Here is a 16,592-nt window from a genome sequence, read left to right on the forward strand (position 1 = left end):
AGGAAGGCTGCAGGTATTTACACTGAAGAGCAGGAGACATACAGGAACTACAGGAAGGCTGGAGGTATTTACACTGAAGGGCAGGAGATAGGTAGGAACTACAGGAAGGCTGGAGGTATTTACACTGAAGAGCAGGAGACAGACAGGAACTACAGGAAGGCTGGAGGTATTTACACTGAGGAACAGGAGACAGACAGGGACTACAGGAAGGCTGGATGTATTTACACTGAGGAACAGGAGACAGACAGGGACTACAGGGACCCTGGAGGTATTTACACTGAAGGGCAGGAGATAGGCAGGAACTACAGGAAGCCTGGATGTATTTACACTGAAGAGCAGGAGACAGACAGGAACTACAGGAATCCTGGAGGTATTTACACCGAGGAACAGCAGGAGACAGACAGGAACTACAGGAATCCTGGAGGTATTTACACAGAGGAGCAGGAGACAGGGATGATAAAGAGTGGATTTGGAGCAGCTATCCCAGGAATCAATACATTAAGTCCCTGTGTCTACTTACAGACTCAGGTCAATGTAACATATTGCCTAAAGTGGGGATATGGAACCATATCATCACTCCCAAATAAACCCATGTCAAATTACACAGCGCCCATCTGTTTTCTATAGCATACTATAGGCTATTCATCCTAAACACCTGTTTTCTATAGCATACTGTAGGCTATTCATCCTAAACACCTGTTGTCTATAGCATACTGTAGGCTATTCATCCTAAACATCTGTTGTCTATAGCATATTGTAGGCTGTTCATTCTAAAAACCTGTTTTCTATAGCATACTGTAGGCTATTCATCCTAAACACCTGTTGTCTATAGCATACTGTAGGCTATTCATCCTAAACGTTTGGTTACATAATTTCTAGGGCTCAGAAGCGTGCAGTTCGGAGCATCCCTGGGGCGGCAGGTAGTCTAGTGGTTAGAGTGTTGGAATAGTAACCGAAAGGTTGCAAGATTGAATCCCTGAGCTGACAAGGAAAACATTGTTGTTCTGCCCCTGAACAGGCAGTTAACCCACTGTTCCTAGGCCGTCATTGAAAATAAGGATTTGTTATTAACTGACTTGCCTCGTTAAATAAAGGTCAAATTAAAAAATCCCTCTGGTTGTCGGAGGGAATGCTTCTGTTTCCGTGGTGACGGTAAAATTAACTATGAATGGCCCAATCTTTCATGTTGTCACCCCCAAAGCACTAACACACTGTGAGTGTGATGTCACATGGTTCCAAGAGATATTATATAAATGGGGCTTTGATGTGACAATGAACACTGGTCTCTGTGCGCCAGTAAAATCCCTCCCCTCTGCAACTCATGATACCCATGTCCAGGGTTCCATCACATAACCCCAGTGGTGGGGGTGGGGGGGGTGTTGTTATGTAACACAGCTTCAGGAAGTGGAACGGATTTTAACAGAGCCCCAAAATGTCAAAAACAGACTTTAAAGTGGCTTTATAGTTAGTTACTGTAGTCCTTAAGCTACTACATGTGATTCTGAGCAGAAGGTCATTGTGAAAAGTTGCGTAATTGAAAAGAGAGCACACACACACTCCTCTCCCATCTCTCCTCCCTCCTTCCCCCCTCCCTGGTATTGTTTTCTGGTGCACAGAAGACTTGGGGGGGGGATTTAATGAACGCAGCGCCCCTGCTGCTTCTTTGACAGTGCCTCTATCCAGTCCGGCTGTTTCCTGGTGACACTGTGTAATACCGGCAGACGACAAGGAGACTGGAGACTGGTCAGAGCCAGAGTGGCTCTCAATCCCTCCCCCCCCTGAGAGGATTTTGTCTAGAAGGGATACATCTTTTGTCAAAATAAACTTTTTGTAGCAGGTTTAAGGAGAATTAACAAAGCAGGTTAGAAGAATTAGTGCAGCAGTTAAGGAGAATGAGGCTAAGGTTATGAAAGGGGTTAGGGTTAGGGTTAGGGTTAGGGTTAGGGTTAGGGTTAGCTAAAAATGACCCAAAAAATGTGAGTCAATTTGACAAAAGCTGTATCAGCTCAAATTGAACTCAAATCAAAAGAATGGCACTCACATCTCATATAGCGCTAGTGAATGAGCAGACCTGGTTTAAAAACAACAAATAACGCATCATGTCATAGCACAACACTACTCCCCCATGTGACACACTTGTTGTGTGTATATACTGACATGTATGTATAATTGACAGATGGACACACACACACACACACACACACACACACACACACACACACACACACACACACACACACACACACACACACACACACACACACACACACACACACAGTAATGTATTTTTCGTGTCGGACGCCAGTAAGACTAGCTGTCGTCATTGGAGTCGGCTAACGGAGATCCACATGCTTCGTAAACAGGTGTAAACTAACAGGGATGTGTTTACTGACGGGTCCTTATTTTTGATAGCCAGCCAAGTTGTTGCTAATGGCTAACTAACTGAACTAAAGGAAAATACCCGAGCCACAATGTCTACATGTTGTCCCTCCAGGTCTGGACGCAGGATTTACAACAGGAAATGCCATTGCTGGGGGGTGGGAGGTATGTGTCTGTGTGTACGCATGCATGTGTGAGTGTGTGTGTGTGTGTCTGTGTGTATGCATGCATGTGTGTGTGTGTCTGTGTATGTGTGTGAGTGTAGGGGGTTGGAGTGAGGTCTGGGGAGGTTTGGGGATCTATCTGACAAGCCGGAGAGTCTGGTTTCTATCTTCATCCTCCCGGTGATGGGTTGGGGTTAGGGTGATGGGTTGGGGTCAGGGTGATGGGTTGGGGTCAGGGTGATGGGTTGGGGTCAGGGAGATGGGCTGGGGTTAGGGTGATGGGCTTGGGTTAGGGTGATGGGTTGGGGTTAGGGTGATGCATTGATGTTAGGGGGATGGTTTGGGGTTAGGGTCATGGGTTTGGGTGATGGGTTGGGGTTAGGGTGATGGGTTGGGGTCAGGGTGATGGGTTGGGGTTAGGGTGATGGGTTTGGGTTTGGGTGATGGTTTGGGGTAAGGTAAATTGGTTTGGGGTTAGGGTGATGAGTTGGGGTTAGGGTGATGGGTTGGGGTTAGGGTGATGAGTTGGGTTTAGGGTGATGAGTTGGATTTACTGTAATGAGTTGGGGTTAGGGTGATGGTTTGGGGTTAGGGTGATGGTTTGGCGTTAGGGTGATGGTTTGGGGTTAGGGTGATGGTTTGGGGTTAGGGTGATGGTTTGGGGTTAGGGTGATGAGTTGGGGTTAGGGTGATGGGTTGGGTTTAGGGTGATGGTTTGGGGTTAGGGTGATGGTTTGGGGTTAGGGTGATGGGTTGGGGTTAGGGTGATGGTTTGGGGTTAGGGTGATATTTGGGGTTAGGGTGATGGTTTGGGGTTAGGGTGATGGGTTGGGGTTAGGTTGATGGTTTGGGGTTAGGGTGATGGTTTGGGGTTAGGGTGATGGGTTGGGGTCAGGGAGATGGGTTGGGGTTAGGGTGATGGTTTGGGGTTAGGGTGATGGGTTGAGGTTAGGGTGATGGTTTGGGGTTAGGGTGATGGTGATGGTTTGGGGTTAGGGTGATGGGTTGGGGTTAGGGTGATGGGTTGGCCAACATATGGGTCTGATAAATGTTATCTGAATCCACATCATGTGTCTCTCTTTGACACCCTGGGGTATGCCAGAGCCTCCCCCTCCACTCCTGCTGTCTCTCCTTCTATCTCTCCTGCCCTGCGCCTTCCTCCCTCCCCTAGCTCTGAGCTGAACCCAGGAGAAAGATATTAGATGAATAAATGTCATCCTCTGACCTTGTGTATGGCTCCCAGACCCCATGCATCATTGCCTGTCTGGTCTCATTGGCGGACGCACACGCACACGCGCACACACACACACACACACACACACACACACACACACACACACACACACACACACACAAGAATTTCAGTTCCACGTTATTCACCACAGACAGGTCTTCATCGAAATCATACCAATCGGTTAAACTGCTGAAGGGAAAATAATATGTACATGTAACCGGTGGGAATCGAACCCGGTCAACCCGATGTGTGACGTAACCATTAGACCCAAAGGACTCCCTGAAGGTGTGAGAGTGTCATTTGAGCTCACAAGTGTCAGACAGGGCTACCTCATCACGAGAGTGTGACACAAAATCAGCTCCGCTACACACACACACACACACACACACACACACACACACACACACACACACACACACACACACACACACACACACACACACACACACACACACACACACACACACACACACACACACCTTCTCTCACCATCAACAGACACACACCTTCTCTCACCATCAACAGCCAGTCCACAGGAAATCAAAGGAGAAAGCAGGAAACCAACATTATATGAGAAAACTGAAAAGCATGATGACTCACCGCTTCTTTGGGTTGTCTTGGGCATGGCAGACAGGCTCTGTAGAAGAGACCAACACAGAGGAGGAGTCAGGACTGGTTTTAAGACTGCAACATTGTTACTGAAACATTGGTAACACTTTACATACAGGTGTGGGATCTTAATTTGATCACCATATTGCAGGACAACTTTCCTGTAATGCAGGAAATGTACAATTGAAAGTGTATTTGAGGTTTAAGAAGGCTTCTGAAGTTTGTAATTTCCCCTTTGAAAATTCTAACTTTAATTTCCCTTCCGAAAAATGTAATCAACCCTCTGTAAAAATGTTCATTAATTATAATCCACATAGTAATTCACATTTCCTGTTGCTACAGGATTGTTTTCCTGCTGTAGCAAACTGGCTCAAATTAAGATCCTGGATCTGTACTGGTTACATTTGTTAGAAGCATCTATGGACCTACTGTCATACCATACGGCTTTACTAGATCTGCAAAATGTCCTGCTTATTCACTCCTGATTCCTGGGAATTCTCCACAATGGATTTCTAGAAACGTTGTCAATAGACCTGATTCCTACTGCAGGTATGTCAAGTAGGACACATGAGGCCAACAGGCCTGATTCCTACTGCAGGTATGTCAAGTAGGACACATGAGGCCAACAGGCCTGATTCCTACTGCAGGTATGTCAAGTAGGACACATGAGGCCAACAGGCCTGATTCCTACTGCAGGTATGTCAAGTAGGACACATGAGGCAAACAGGCCTGATTCCTACTGCAGGTATGTCAAGTAGGACACATGAGGCCAACAGGCCTGATTCCTACTGCAGGTATGTCAAGTAGAAAACATGAGGCCAACAGGCCTGATTCCTACTGCAGGTATGTCAAGTAGGACACATGAGGCCAACAGGCCTGATTCCTACTGCAGGTATGTCAAGTAGAACACATGAGGCCAACAGGCCTGATTCCTACTGCAGGTATGTCAAGTAGAACACATGAGGCCAACAGGCCTGATTCCTACTGCAGGTATGTCAAGTAGGACACATGAGGCCAACAGGCCTGATTCCTACTGCAGGTATGTCAAGTAGGACACATGAGGCCAACAGGCCTGATTCCTACTGCAGGTATGTCAAGTAGGACACATGAGGCCTACAGGCCTGATTCCTACTGCAGGTATGTCAAGTAGGACACATGAGGCCTACAGGCCTGATTCCTACTGCAGGTATGTCAAGTAGGACACATGAGGCCTACAGGCCTGATTCCTACTGCAGGTATGTCAAGTAGGACACATGAGGCCTACAGGCCTGATTCCTACTGCAGGTATGTCAAGTAGGACACATGAGGCCTACAGGCCTGATTCCTACTGCAGGTATGTCAAGTAGAACACATGAGGCCTACAGGCCTGATTCCTACTGCAGGTATGTCAAGTAGGACACATGAGGCCTACAGGCCTGATTCCTACTGCAGGTATGTCAAGTAGGACACATGAGGCCTACAGGCCTGATTCCTACTGCAGGTATGTCAAGTAGAACACATGAGGCCAACAGGCCTGATTCCTACTGCAGGTAAATCCCCCTTCCATAAAGTGTGTAAATCTCTGACACTTTAAGTGCTCTCTCATAGGAATGGAATTTAATTCAAGCAAATTCTCAAATATGTTTTACCATGTTTTACAGCTGTCTAATATGATTCAGTACCACCGTTCATTCTTCAGTGTGTGTGTGTGTGTGTGTGTGTGTGTGTGTGTGTGTGTGTGTGTGTGCTTGCCTGTTCCAGAGTGCAGCTGGCTACAGAATGTGATTCAAACAAATGATCAGCCATTCCGTTGAAGACATACATCAGAAATACAACATACATAACTTTACTTTTCACTTTTAAGTCTGACCTTTGACCCAGTAAATGTGTGTTCTTCTAGGCCTACGCGGAGTTGCTGTACGCCATGCGGAAGGCACGGGCAAACATGTCGTTTTCTGATGTGCAAACGCCTCAATTCAAGGCCACAGCAACAGATAAAGAATTTTCGGGCTATGTTTTCCTTAGAGAAGGGGAGAGCGAGAGAGGGTTGTGTGTGTGTGTGTGTGTGTGTGTGTGTGTGTGTGTGTGTTTGTGTGTGTGTGTGTGTGTGTGTGTGTGTGGAATGCAGGGGTCTCCCTTGTTCTCTGACATCTGACCTCAGGTCCCGACTGACCTTTGATCTCTGAGCCTGTTTTAATCCAAGACGGGTCCCTGGAATAGATCTGGGGCCAAAGCTTCACACTATGCATATGTTTGTGTAAGAGTGTGTGTGTGTGTTCTTAGGTGAACATTTAACTCATTTAGCAGTGGTATAGCAGTGATGTAATCAAGTAACTAAACTTGATTCCAAGTCGAGTCCTAAGTCCCTAGTATTTGAGTCAGAGTCGTTTATACACAGAAATGGTCCATCCACACAGACAGCGTGGTGAAGAAGGCGCATCAGCACCTCTTCAACCTCAAGAGGCTGAAGAAATTTGGCTTATCATTTAAAACACTCACAAACTTTTACAGGTGCACAATCGAGATCGTTCTGTCAGGCTGTATCACCGCCTGGTACGTCAACTGCTCCGCCCACAACCGCAAGGCTCTCTAGAGGGTAGTGTGGTCTGCACAACGCATCAGAGGGGGTAAACTACCTGCCCTCCAGGACAACTACAGCACCTGATGTCACAGGAAGGCCAAGGACATCAACCACATCATCAAGGACATCAACCACCCGAGCCACTGCCTGTTCACCCTGCAATCATCCAAAAGGCGAGGTCAGTACAGGTGCATCAAAGCAGGGACCAAGAGACTGTGAAAAAGCTTCTATCTCAAGGCCATCAGACTGTTAAACAGCCATCACTAGCATAGAGAGGCTGCTGCCAACATACTGACTCAAATCTCTGGCCACTTTAATAAATTGACTTAATAAAGGTACCGCTAGTCACTTTAAATAATGTCTACATATCCTACATTACTCATCTCATATGCATATACTGTACTCTATACCATCTCCTGCATCTTGGCTATGCCCCACGCCATCGTACATATTCTATTCCTCTCTTTACATTTGCGTGTATTTGTGTGTATTAGGTAGTTGTTGTGAATTTGTCAGATTACTGTTAGATATTACTGCATAGTCGGATCTAGAAGCACAAGCATTTCGCAACACTCTCATCAACATCTGTTAACCATGTGCATGTGACCAATAACATTTGATTTGATTATACTCGAGTCACGAGTCAAGTCCTAAGTCCTTCGGTAGTGCTAAAAGCTGCAGTCCAACCGTTTTTGAAGCTGAATTTGATGACATTGTTGCATATTTAACTAGATAATACAGCTTTCTAACATTTGCTGTTTTAATGACTGGTATGTTGAATTATGCAAACGTCACTACTGGTGGAACCCGAGTCTTCGACTACAGCACTGCTTTATAGTCATGTTCTAGTGTGTCAGTAAGGCCATATTCATTCATGTATTTATTATTGTCACATACACCAGATAGGTGCAGTGAAATATGTTGTTTTACACGATCATCCATGGTAGTACGGCACACCTGCAGCAATTAGGGTTAAGTGCCTTGCTCAATGGCACATCGGCAGATTTTTCACCTTGTTGGCTCTGGTATTCAAATCAGCCACCTTTCGGTTACTGGCCCAACGCTCTAACCGCTAGGCTACCTGCCTCCTCTACACTCTAACCGCTAGGCTATCTGCCACCTCTACACTCTAACCGCTAGGCTACCTGCCACCTCTACACTCTAACCGCTAGGCTACCTGCCACCTCTACACTCTAACCGCTAGGCTACCTGCCACCTCTACGCTCTAACCGCTAGGCTACCTGCCACCTCTACACTCTAACCGCTAGGCTACCTGCCACCTCTACACTCTAACCGCTAGGCTACCTGCCACCTCTACACTTTAACCGCTAGGCTACCTGCCACCTCTACACTCTAACCGCTAGGCTACCTGCCACCTCTACACTCTAAACGCTAGGCTACCTGCCACCTCTACACTTTAACCGCTAGGCTACCTGCCACCTCTACACTTTAACCGCTAGGCTACCTGCCACCTCTACACTCTAACCGCTAGGCTACCTGCCACCTCTACACTCTAACCGCTAGGCTACCTGCCTCCCTGTTTATAAAGCAGGATTACAACTCCTGAACAACATTATCCAGTTGGTCAGGTCACAGTGAAAACTCCAGTATCTACACATCAAATACTGTGGGAGACGGCTTAGTCCAAAATAGGATTTGCTTCCCTATATAGTGCACTCCTATGGGCCCTGGTCAGAAGTAGTGCCCCAGATAGGATGCCATTTCAGACACAGCCACGGATGTATAGCCAACACAAAGCCTCGTCTCATCCTCTGTTTGTCGGTGTTGATCAGCTGGGTTGATGGCTGGATAAAACTGTTGTCTTGGTCCCAATCTGTCTGTCTCTGGGTTGTGTCCCAAATGGCACCCTACCCTCTATATAGTGCACTATATTTGAGTAGTTTGACCAGAGTTGGGCCCTGGTCAAAAGTAGAGCAGTAGAGCCATTTGGGACTCAAGCCTCAGTCTCTTCCACAACCCAGTGTCTGAGACCCAGCCATGCATACCTCTTCTAAGTCTTATCTAAATCCCACACAACCTCAATCACATTCACCGCTGGCTGGGCTGGCTGGGCTGGCTGGGCTGGATGGGCTGGATGGGCTGGATTAACAATTTCCAGATGTGTCACATTACATTTGAAGTGTGTCAACAGGACGTGATGTCATCTTTCCTGGTAAGTGAGGGACTACTTCCTGGTAAAGAAATGAGGCCTATACCTGGAAAAGGCTGTACGGACACTCCTGACCTGCTTTGGTTTGTAACAGGTCAGCAGTGTCCGTTTAGCCTCTCCCTCTACACCTGTCACGTGTTTCAGATTACGTTTGGATGTTTTTGAAATGATATTTAACCACACAGGTCAGTTTTGCGCAAGTTGAACACAAAACACAGGTGGTATTGTAGAATGCGTTATAACATTAGATTCAAGACTTCATATTCAAATTCCTATTCTTATTCTGTACACATCAATGCACCAATGCCTGAAGTACATCACATCTTCATAATGTGATATATACAGATGGGTACTAGGAAGTGTTTAACACTAATCTACGTTGGGAAATGGGCACGGTTTACTGAGTGGCTTAAGGAAGCAGACAGCTTCAGCAGCTGCTAGCTGATCATTCCCACACAGGCTGCCAGCCGAGTTGCCCTCTTGTTCAACCTGCTGGACATGAGATAAGGTCTGTACAGGAGTGATGTTGATGGAAAAAGGGAGAGGAGAGAAAGAGAGAGTGACACTGACGCGCACCCCCCCTCCCCCACCCCCCCCCACCCCTCACGCACGCACACACTCACACACAGACCCACCCCGCACACACAGACCCACCCCCCACACATGGACCCACACCCCACACACAGACCCACCCCCCATACACAGACCCACCCCCGCACACACAGACCCACCCCCCACACACGGACCCACACCCCACACACAGACCCACCCCCCACACACAGACCCACCCCCCATACACGGACCCACCCACCACACACAGTGTGTTTGTTTAGAGCACCAAGCCAAAGCAGCAGGCTTCTGGTTTCATCCAGTGTCTGCTGGGATTTAGTGTTAGGCCCTCTGAGTGTAAACGGCTGGCAGGCCAGTGGAATCCATCAACAGATGAGAGATAAACCAACTCCTACCTTCCCCTTCTCCTCCCAACTCCTACCTCCTCCTCCTCCTCCCACTACCACAGACTGGCCTTGTCTGGTCTGGTCCTCCTATCACACTGAGTTCATTGCTGTCCTCCTCCTGACTAACACCTCTTCTTTTTTGCCTCGTTGTTGATGACATGGCATTCGTCTCTTGGCTCTGTGTCTTACCAAGCAGAGAAAATGGGGATCAGTCTCATGAGCTCCTGGATTAGCGTGAGCCTGACTCCAGTAACAATGCTAGCTCCTGGATTAGCCAACGGTGCTTTGGGGGACAACAACAGAGTGGGCTGAGTCCCACAGCAGGGTTGAATTGTCTCATATGGAGGACAGAGGCCATGGTAGACCTCCTGTTTAATGACCTACCTACTCTCGCTCTCACTCTCTCTCTCTCTCTCTCTCTCTCTCGCTTTCTCCCCCTCTGTCTCTCTCTCTCTCTCTCTCGCTTTCTCCCCCTCTGTCTCTCTCTCTCTCTCTCTCTCACTGTCTCCCCCACTGCTTTCTCTCACTCTCACTCTCTCTCTCTCTCTCTCTCTCTCTCTCTCTAACTCTCTCTCTCTCTCTCTCTCTCTCTCTCTCTCCCTCACTTTCTCTCTCTCTCTCATTCTCTTGTTCTCTCTCTGTTATTTCTCTCTCTCTCTCTCTCTCTCTCTCTCCCCCTCGCTCTCTCTCGCTCTCTCTGTTATTTCTCCCTCTCTCTCTCTCTCCCTCTCTCTCTCTCTCTCTCTCTCTCTCTCTCTCTCTCTCTCTCTCTCTCTCTCTCTCTCTCTCTCACTATCACTCTCTTTCTCTCTCTCTCTCTCTCACTCTCTCTTCTTCCTCACACAGACTCAAATACGCATGGACAAGGGCATGCACATGTGTGGGCAAACACAGATACGCATAAACACACATGCACAGACACGTGCTTGTGGGCACACACACACGCAGCTGCACCTCCAGATTTCACACACAATGCCACCAGATACCCAACACCTTCAGACATTTAATTTAACAGAGCCTATCTTCTAATGCCAGACAAGAGCCCTAACCAAACTCAAACACCTTCATCATGACGTCTGTTAATAAGGCCCACATTCTAAGTCAAGACTCACGGTTGGACCGTTGTGCCTAAGTAGTGGCTGTGTTGAGTTGTGGTTGAGATGATGTCATTCACACACACACACACACACACACACACACACACACACACACACACACACACACACACACACACACACACACACACACACACACACACACACACACACACACACACACACACACACACCGCAGGCCTGCTGTAAGTGCCGCAGGCTGCGTCACACCTGGTTTTACGTTGCGTGCCTGTTGTGTGTCGGTGCTCTGCTCCGCTTCAAGTGTGTTTGTTTGTTACATGATTTACAGACGTTCATTCGGACTGGAGGGGGTTTCTAGATGCCTCAGTTTACCTGTCATATGGAAGATTTACCATCTATAACATCATCACACAACTATGTGTGTGTGTGTGTGTGTGTGTGTGTGTGTGTGTGTGTGTGTGTGTGTGTGTGTGTGTGTGTGTGTGTGTGTGTGTGTGTGTGCATCCTTTTGATGTACTAACCAACAATAATAATAATAACAATAATAATAACAGAAGTAAAAATAACAACATTAATAACAGTAATATTAACAATAATAATAATAATAACAATAATAATTATAATAATACTAATAACACATGCATACACACACACGCACACACTCACAAGTACTATTAACACTATAAATCTCTCTCTCAGCAACTAATATTGGTGTAATGCGGCGCGTGCTGGTGGCAGGGAAGTCAGGCGCAGGAGAATGAACTCGGTAAAAACAGAGCTGTTAAATAAACATTTAAAAAACCTCAGAAAACCAGAGTATACAAAAATAACATAATAGGGTGTAAAACTCATCGCACACCAGAACAAAATAACACACCTACATACAGCAAACCATCTCTAACAAGGACATGAGGGGAAACAGAGGGTTAAATACACAACATGTAATGAATGGGATTGGAACCAGGTGTGTAGGAAGACAAGACAAAACCAATGGAAAATGAAAAATGGATCATATCCAGTCATAACACTACATATCCAGTCATAACACTACAGATCCAGTCATAACACTGACATAAGTCATAACACACAGTACATCCAGACACTACAGTCATAACACTACAGATCCAGTCATAACATATCCACACCACCAGATCACTATAAGACCAGTCATAACACTACAGATCCAGTCATACAATCCACTACAGATCCAGTCATAACACTACAGATCCAGTCATAACACTACAGGACCAGTCATAACACTATAAGACCAGTCATAACACTACAGATCCAGTCATAACACTACAGGACCAGTCATAACACTACAGGACCAGTCATAACACTACAGATTCAGTCATAACACTACAGATCCAGTCATAACACTACAGGACCAGTCATAACACTACAGATCCAGTCATAACACTACAGATCCAGTCATAACACTACAGATCCAGTCATAACACTACAGATCCAGTCATAACACTACAGGACCAGTGGTGTGGTGGATGGTGAATGCACGTAAATGCCCATTACTCGCCTTTTTAATTTTCTGTAAGAGTTTACCCACCAGTATATGGAGCGGTATTTTACTCACCACGAATGGCAATTAGCGTTTTCCCACCAATTATGTTTGACCACTACGTCACTGAACAGGGTGGTATTATGGGCCCAGCGGATTGGGGGTCTTCAGTTTGCCATCGTATTTCTGTCTTTCTGGTGGCTCAAAGTTAGAGGATGTAGGGACATGCTATCCAGTAGGTGGACTGAATCATTTCCTTGAAGTTTACGATGAGACAGATCATTCTGCATCAGTTAGGTTTTTCACCACAAAAGTCATGAGTAACGTGGCAACGTTTTACAAAACAATTTCACAGTTCAGTATTATTTTTTTCTTCTTCTTCCATGTCTTGTTAATTAAAAGGCCTGTCTCCCACCGACTGAGAAAAAAACCCTCTGTGTTCTGCCCAGTTTTTGGAATACCTAATACAATCCATGCAACCTTGAATCGGCAGGAAATAAGAGATTTCCGTACAGAGGTAAAGAAGAAGTTCATTTTTTTCCACATCCTGTTCCAAAAACAATCTTCTTTTTCTCTCCTCTTTTCTTTCCCTCTCCTTTTTGACCGTGGCTGAGAGACTGAGAGGCTGAGAGGGGCTGAGAGGCTTGTTGGGCTGAGAGGGGCTGAGGGAATGAGAGGAGCTGAGGGGCTGAGAGGCTGAGGCAGGCCTCTGTTTGTGCTCCTGCAGCTGTGTGTTCAGCGCAGATTGGCCTCAGTCAGGGTCAGGGACAACAACACAGCAGAAAGCCGGCTAACTCGGCCATGACCGGACAGTATACCCACAGAGACACCCCCATGTGACATTGAAATAATGCTGCTTTCCCACCATGCTGTTGACTGTCTGTAGAGCAACAGAGGAATGTGAAGGTAAGCAATTGTAGGCCTGCATAATAAGTTATAGATATTATTAGCATGTAGAAGAATGGATGTGAGGGACAGGGAGGGAAATAGAGAGAGAGATTGAGGGAGAGAGTAATATTGTCAGAGAGAGAGGGATAGAGAGAGAGAGAGAGAGAGAGAGAGAGAGAGAGAGAGAGAGAGAGATCCAGTTCTATATAGGCCCATTGGAAAGCCAAGGTGTGGTTTCTGGTTATGGATAAAGGATGTTCAGGGACTGTGTGTTGGTGGCCACTTGCCAAACAGGACGAGAGAGAGAGGAAGGACAAGCGACAGCTACAGCCTGTGGCCTTATCACAGACGCCTCAGCACAGCTATTGTCCACATCCACACAAGATAACTAAACACATGCATAACTAACCCAACAGGCGATAAATCAAAAAGTAGTCCCTCGTGTCCATCTACAAGCATCTATATCTATATTCTTGCCTAACCCTTTGGACCTAACAGGTACAAGACAACTTGGACACTTGGAATTCTAACACTTAATTACAGCATTACATCACGCACTGTCAAACAGCGACCGAACAGCGGCGAGATATGACAGATGGTTTGTTTTGAGCGTGGTTGCCAGGGAGATGGAAGACAGAACCAATGCCAAGAGGTTGGATGGTTATGGGATGGTTATGGAATGTTGAGGGGCGATGGAGCTGCCAGAGTTTGTTTAGGTCTGATTCTTTATTTATTTTGATTGAATATTAAAGCATACAATCTACCTGCAGTAAAGCCACTCAACATTTACATTACATTCAGTCCTCTAGCAGACACTCCCATCCAGAGAGACCCACAGGAGCAACCAGGGTCAAGCGCCCCTATCTGCACAAACTCCCAACCGCCAGGCCACCAACCATCCAAGATCCCCCGCACAGTTCCCTAGAGCTGCCCCTCAACCATCCGTGTCGTGTCCACAGTTCCCAAGAGCTGCCCCTCAACCATCCGAGACCACCCCACAGTTCCCAAGAGCTGCCCCTCAACCATCTGAGACCCCCCCACAGTTCCCAAGAGCTGCCCCTCAACCATTCGAGATCCCCTCACAGTTCCCAAGAGCTGCCCCTCAACCACCCCTACAGCTCCCCCCCCCCCCCTGAAAAAACCTCACAGTCCACCATCCCCCAATGTATAGGTCAGAGTTAGTGTAAGTCAGAGTTTGTATAGGTCAGAGTTAGTATAAGTCAGAGTTTGTATAGGTCAGAGTTAGTATAAGTCAGAGTTTGTATAGGTCAGAGTTAGTATAAGTCAGAGTTTGTATAGGTCAGAGTTAGTATAAGTCAGAGTTTGTATAGGTCAGAGTTAGTATAAGTCAGAGTTTGTACAGGTCAGAGTTAGTATAAGTCAGAGTTTGTATAGGTCAGAGTTAGTATAAGTCAGAGTTTGTATAGGTCAGAGTTAGTATAAGTCAGAGTTTGTATAGGTCAGAGTTAGTATAAGTCAGAGTTTGTATAGGTCAGAGTTAGTATAAGTCAGAGTTTGTATAGGTCAGAGTTAGTATAAGTCAGAGTTTGTATAGGTCAGAGTTAGTATAAGTCAGAGTTTGTACAGGTCAGAGTTAGTATAAGTCAGAGTTTGTATAGGTCAGAGTTAGTATAAGTCAGAGTTTGTATAGGTCAGAGTTAGTATAAGTCAGAGTTTGTACAGGTCAGAGTTAGTATAAGTCAGAGTTTGTATAGGTCAGAGTTAGTATAAGTCAGAGTTTGTATAGGTCAGAGTTAGTATAAGTCAGAGTTTGTATAGGTCAGAGTTAGTATAAGTCAGAGTTTGTATAGGTCAGAGTTTGTATAGGTCAGAGTTAGTATAAGTCAGAGTTTGTATAGGTCAGAGTTAGTATAAGTCAGAGTTTGTATAGGTCAGAGTTAGTATAAGTCAGAGTTTGTATAGGTCAGAGTTAGTATAGGTCAGAGTTTGTATAGGTCAGAGTTAGTATAAGTCAGAGTTTGTATAGGTCAGAGTTAGTATAAGTCAGAGTTTGTATAGGTTAGAGTTAGTATAAGTCAGAGTTTGTATAGGTCAGAGTTAGTATAAGTCAGAGTTTGTATAGGTCAGAGTTTGTATAGGTCAGAGTTAGTATAAGTCAGAGTTTGTATAGGTCAGAGTTAGTATAAGTCAGAGTTTGTATAGGTCAGAGTTTGTATAGGTCAGAGTTAGTATAAGTCAGAGTTTGTATAGGTCAGAGTTAGTATAAGTCAGAGTTTGTATAGGTCAGAGTTAGTATAAGTCAGAGTTTGTATAGGTCAGAGTTAGTATAAGTCAGAGTTTGTACAGGTCAGAGTTAGTATAAGTCAGAGTTTGTATAGGTCAGAGTTAGTATAAGTCAGAGTTTGTATAGGTCAGAGTTAGTATAAGTCAGAGTTTGTACAGGTCAGAGTTAGTATAAGTCAGAGTTTGTATAGGTCAGAGTTAGTATAAGTCAGAGTTTGTATAGGTCAGAGTTAGTATAAGTCAGAGTTTGTATAGGTCAGAGTTAGTATAAGTCAGAGTTTGTATAGGTCAGAGTTTGTATAGGTCAGAGTTAGTATAAGTCAGAGTTTGTATAGGTCAGAGTTAGTATAAGTCAGAGTTTGTATAGGTCAGAGTTAGTATAAGTCAGAGTTTGTATAGGTCAGAGTTAGTATAGGTCAGAGTTTGTATAGGTCAGAGTTAGTATAAGTCAGAGTTTGTATAGGTCAGAGTTAGTATAAGTCAGAGTTTGTATAGGTTAGAGTTAGTATAAGTCAGAGTTTGTATAGGTCAGAGTTAGTGTAAGTCAGAGTTTGTATAGGTCAGAGTTAGTATAAGTCAGAGTTTGTATAGGTCAGAGTTAGTATAAGTCAGAGTTTGTATAGGTCAGAGTTAGTATAAGTCAGAGTTTGTATAGGTCAGAGTTAGTATAAGTCAGAGTTTGTATAGGTCAGAGTTAGTATAAGTCAGAGTTTGTACAGGTCAGAGTTAGTATAAGTCAGAGTTTGTATAGGTCAGAGTTAGTATAAGTCAGAGTTTGTATAGGTCAGAGTTAGTA

The 16,592-nt window shown here is 45.5% G+C and overlaps 1 protein-coding gene across 1 annotated transcript in view; it reads right to left on the bottom strand.

Moving 5' to 3' along the window:
• Positions 1-407: 407 nt before the first annotated feature.
• The window catches only part of LOC139402863 (uncharacterized), a 44,704-nt gene continuing 28,519 nt past the window's right edge, over positions 408-16,592 (bottom strand). The window contains exons 5-6 of the mRNA XM_071146758.1: positions 4,378-4,414; positions 408-418 (exon numbers count right to left, since the gene is read on the bottom strand). Of these exons, the coding sequence (XP_071002859.1) occupies positions 408-418; positions 4,378-4,414 (48 nt within the window). The remainder of the gene's footprint in view (positions 419-4,377; positions 4,415-16,592) is intronic.

The sequence above is a fragment of the Oncorhynchus clarkii genome, unplaced genomic scaffold (assembly GCF_045791955.1).
Source record: "Oncorhynchus clarkii lewisi isolate Uvic-CL-2024 unplaced genomic scaffold, UVic_Ocla_1.0 unplaced_contig_2102_pilon_pilon, whole genome shotgun sequence".
Lineage (NCBI taxonomy): Eukaryota > Metazoa > Chordata > Actinopteri > Salmoniformes > Salmonidae > Oncorhynchus > Oncorhynchus clarkii.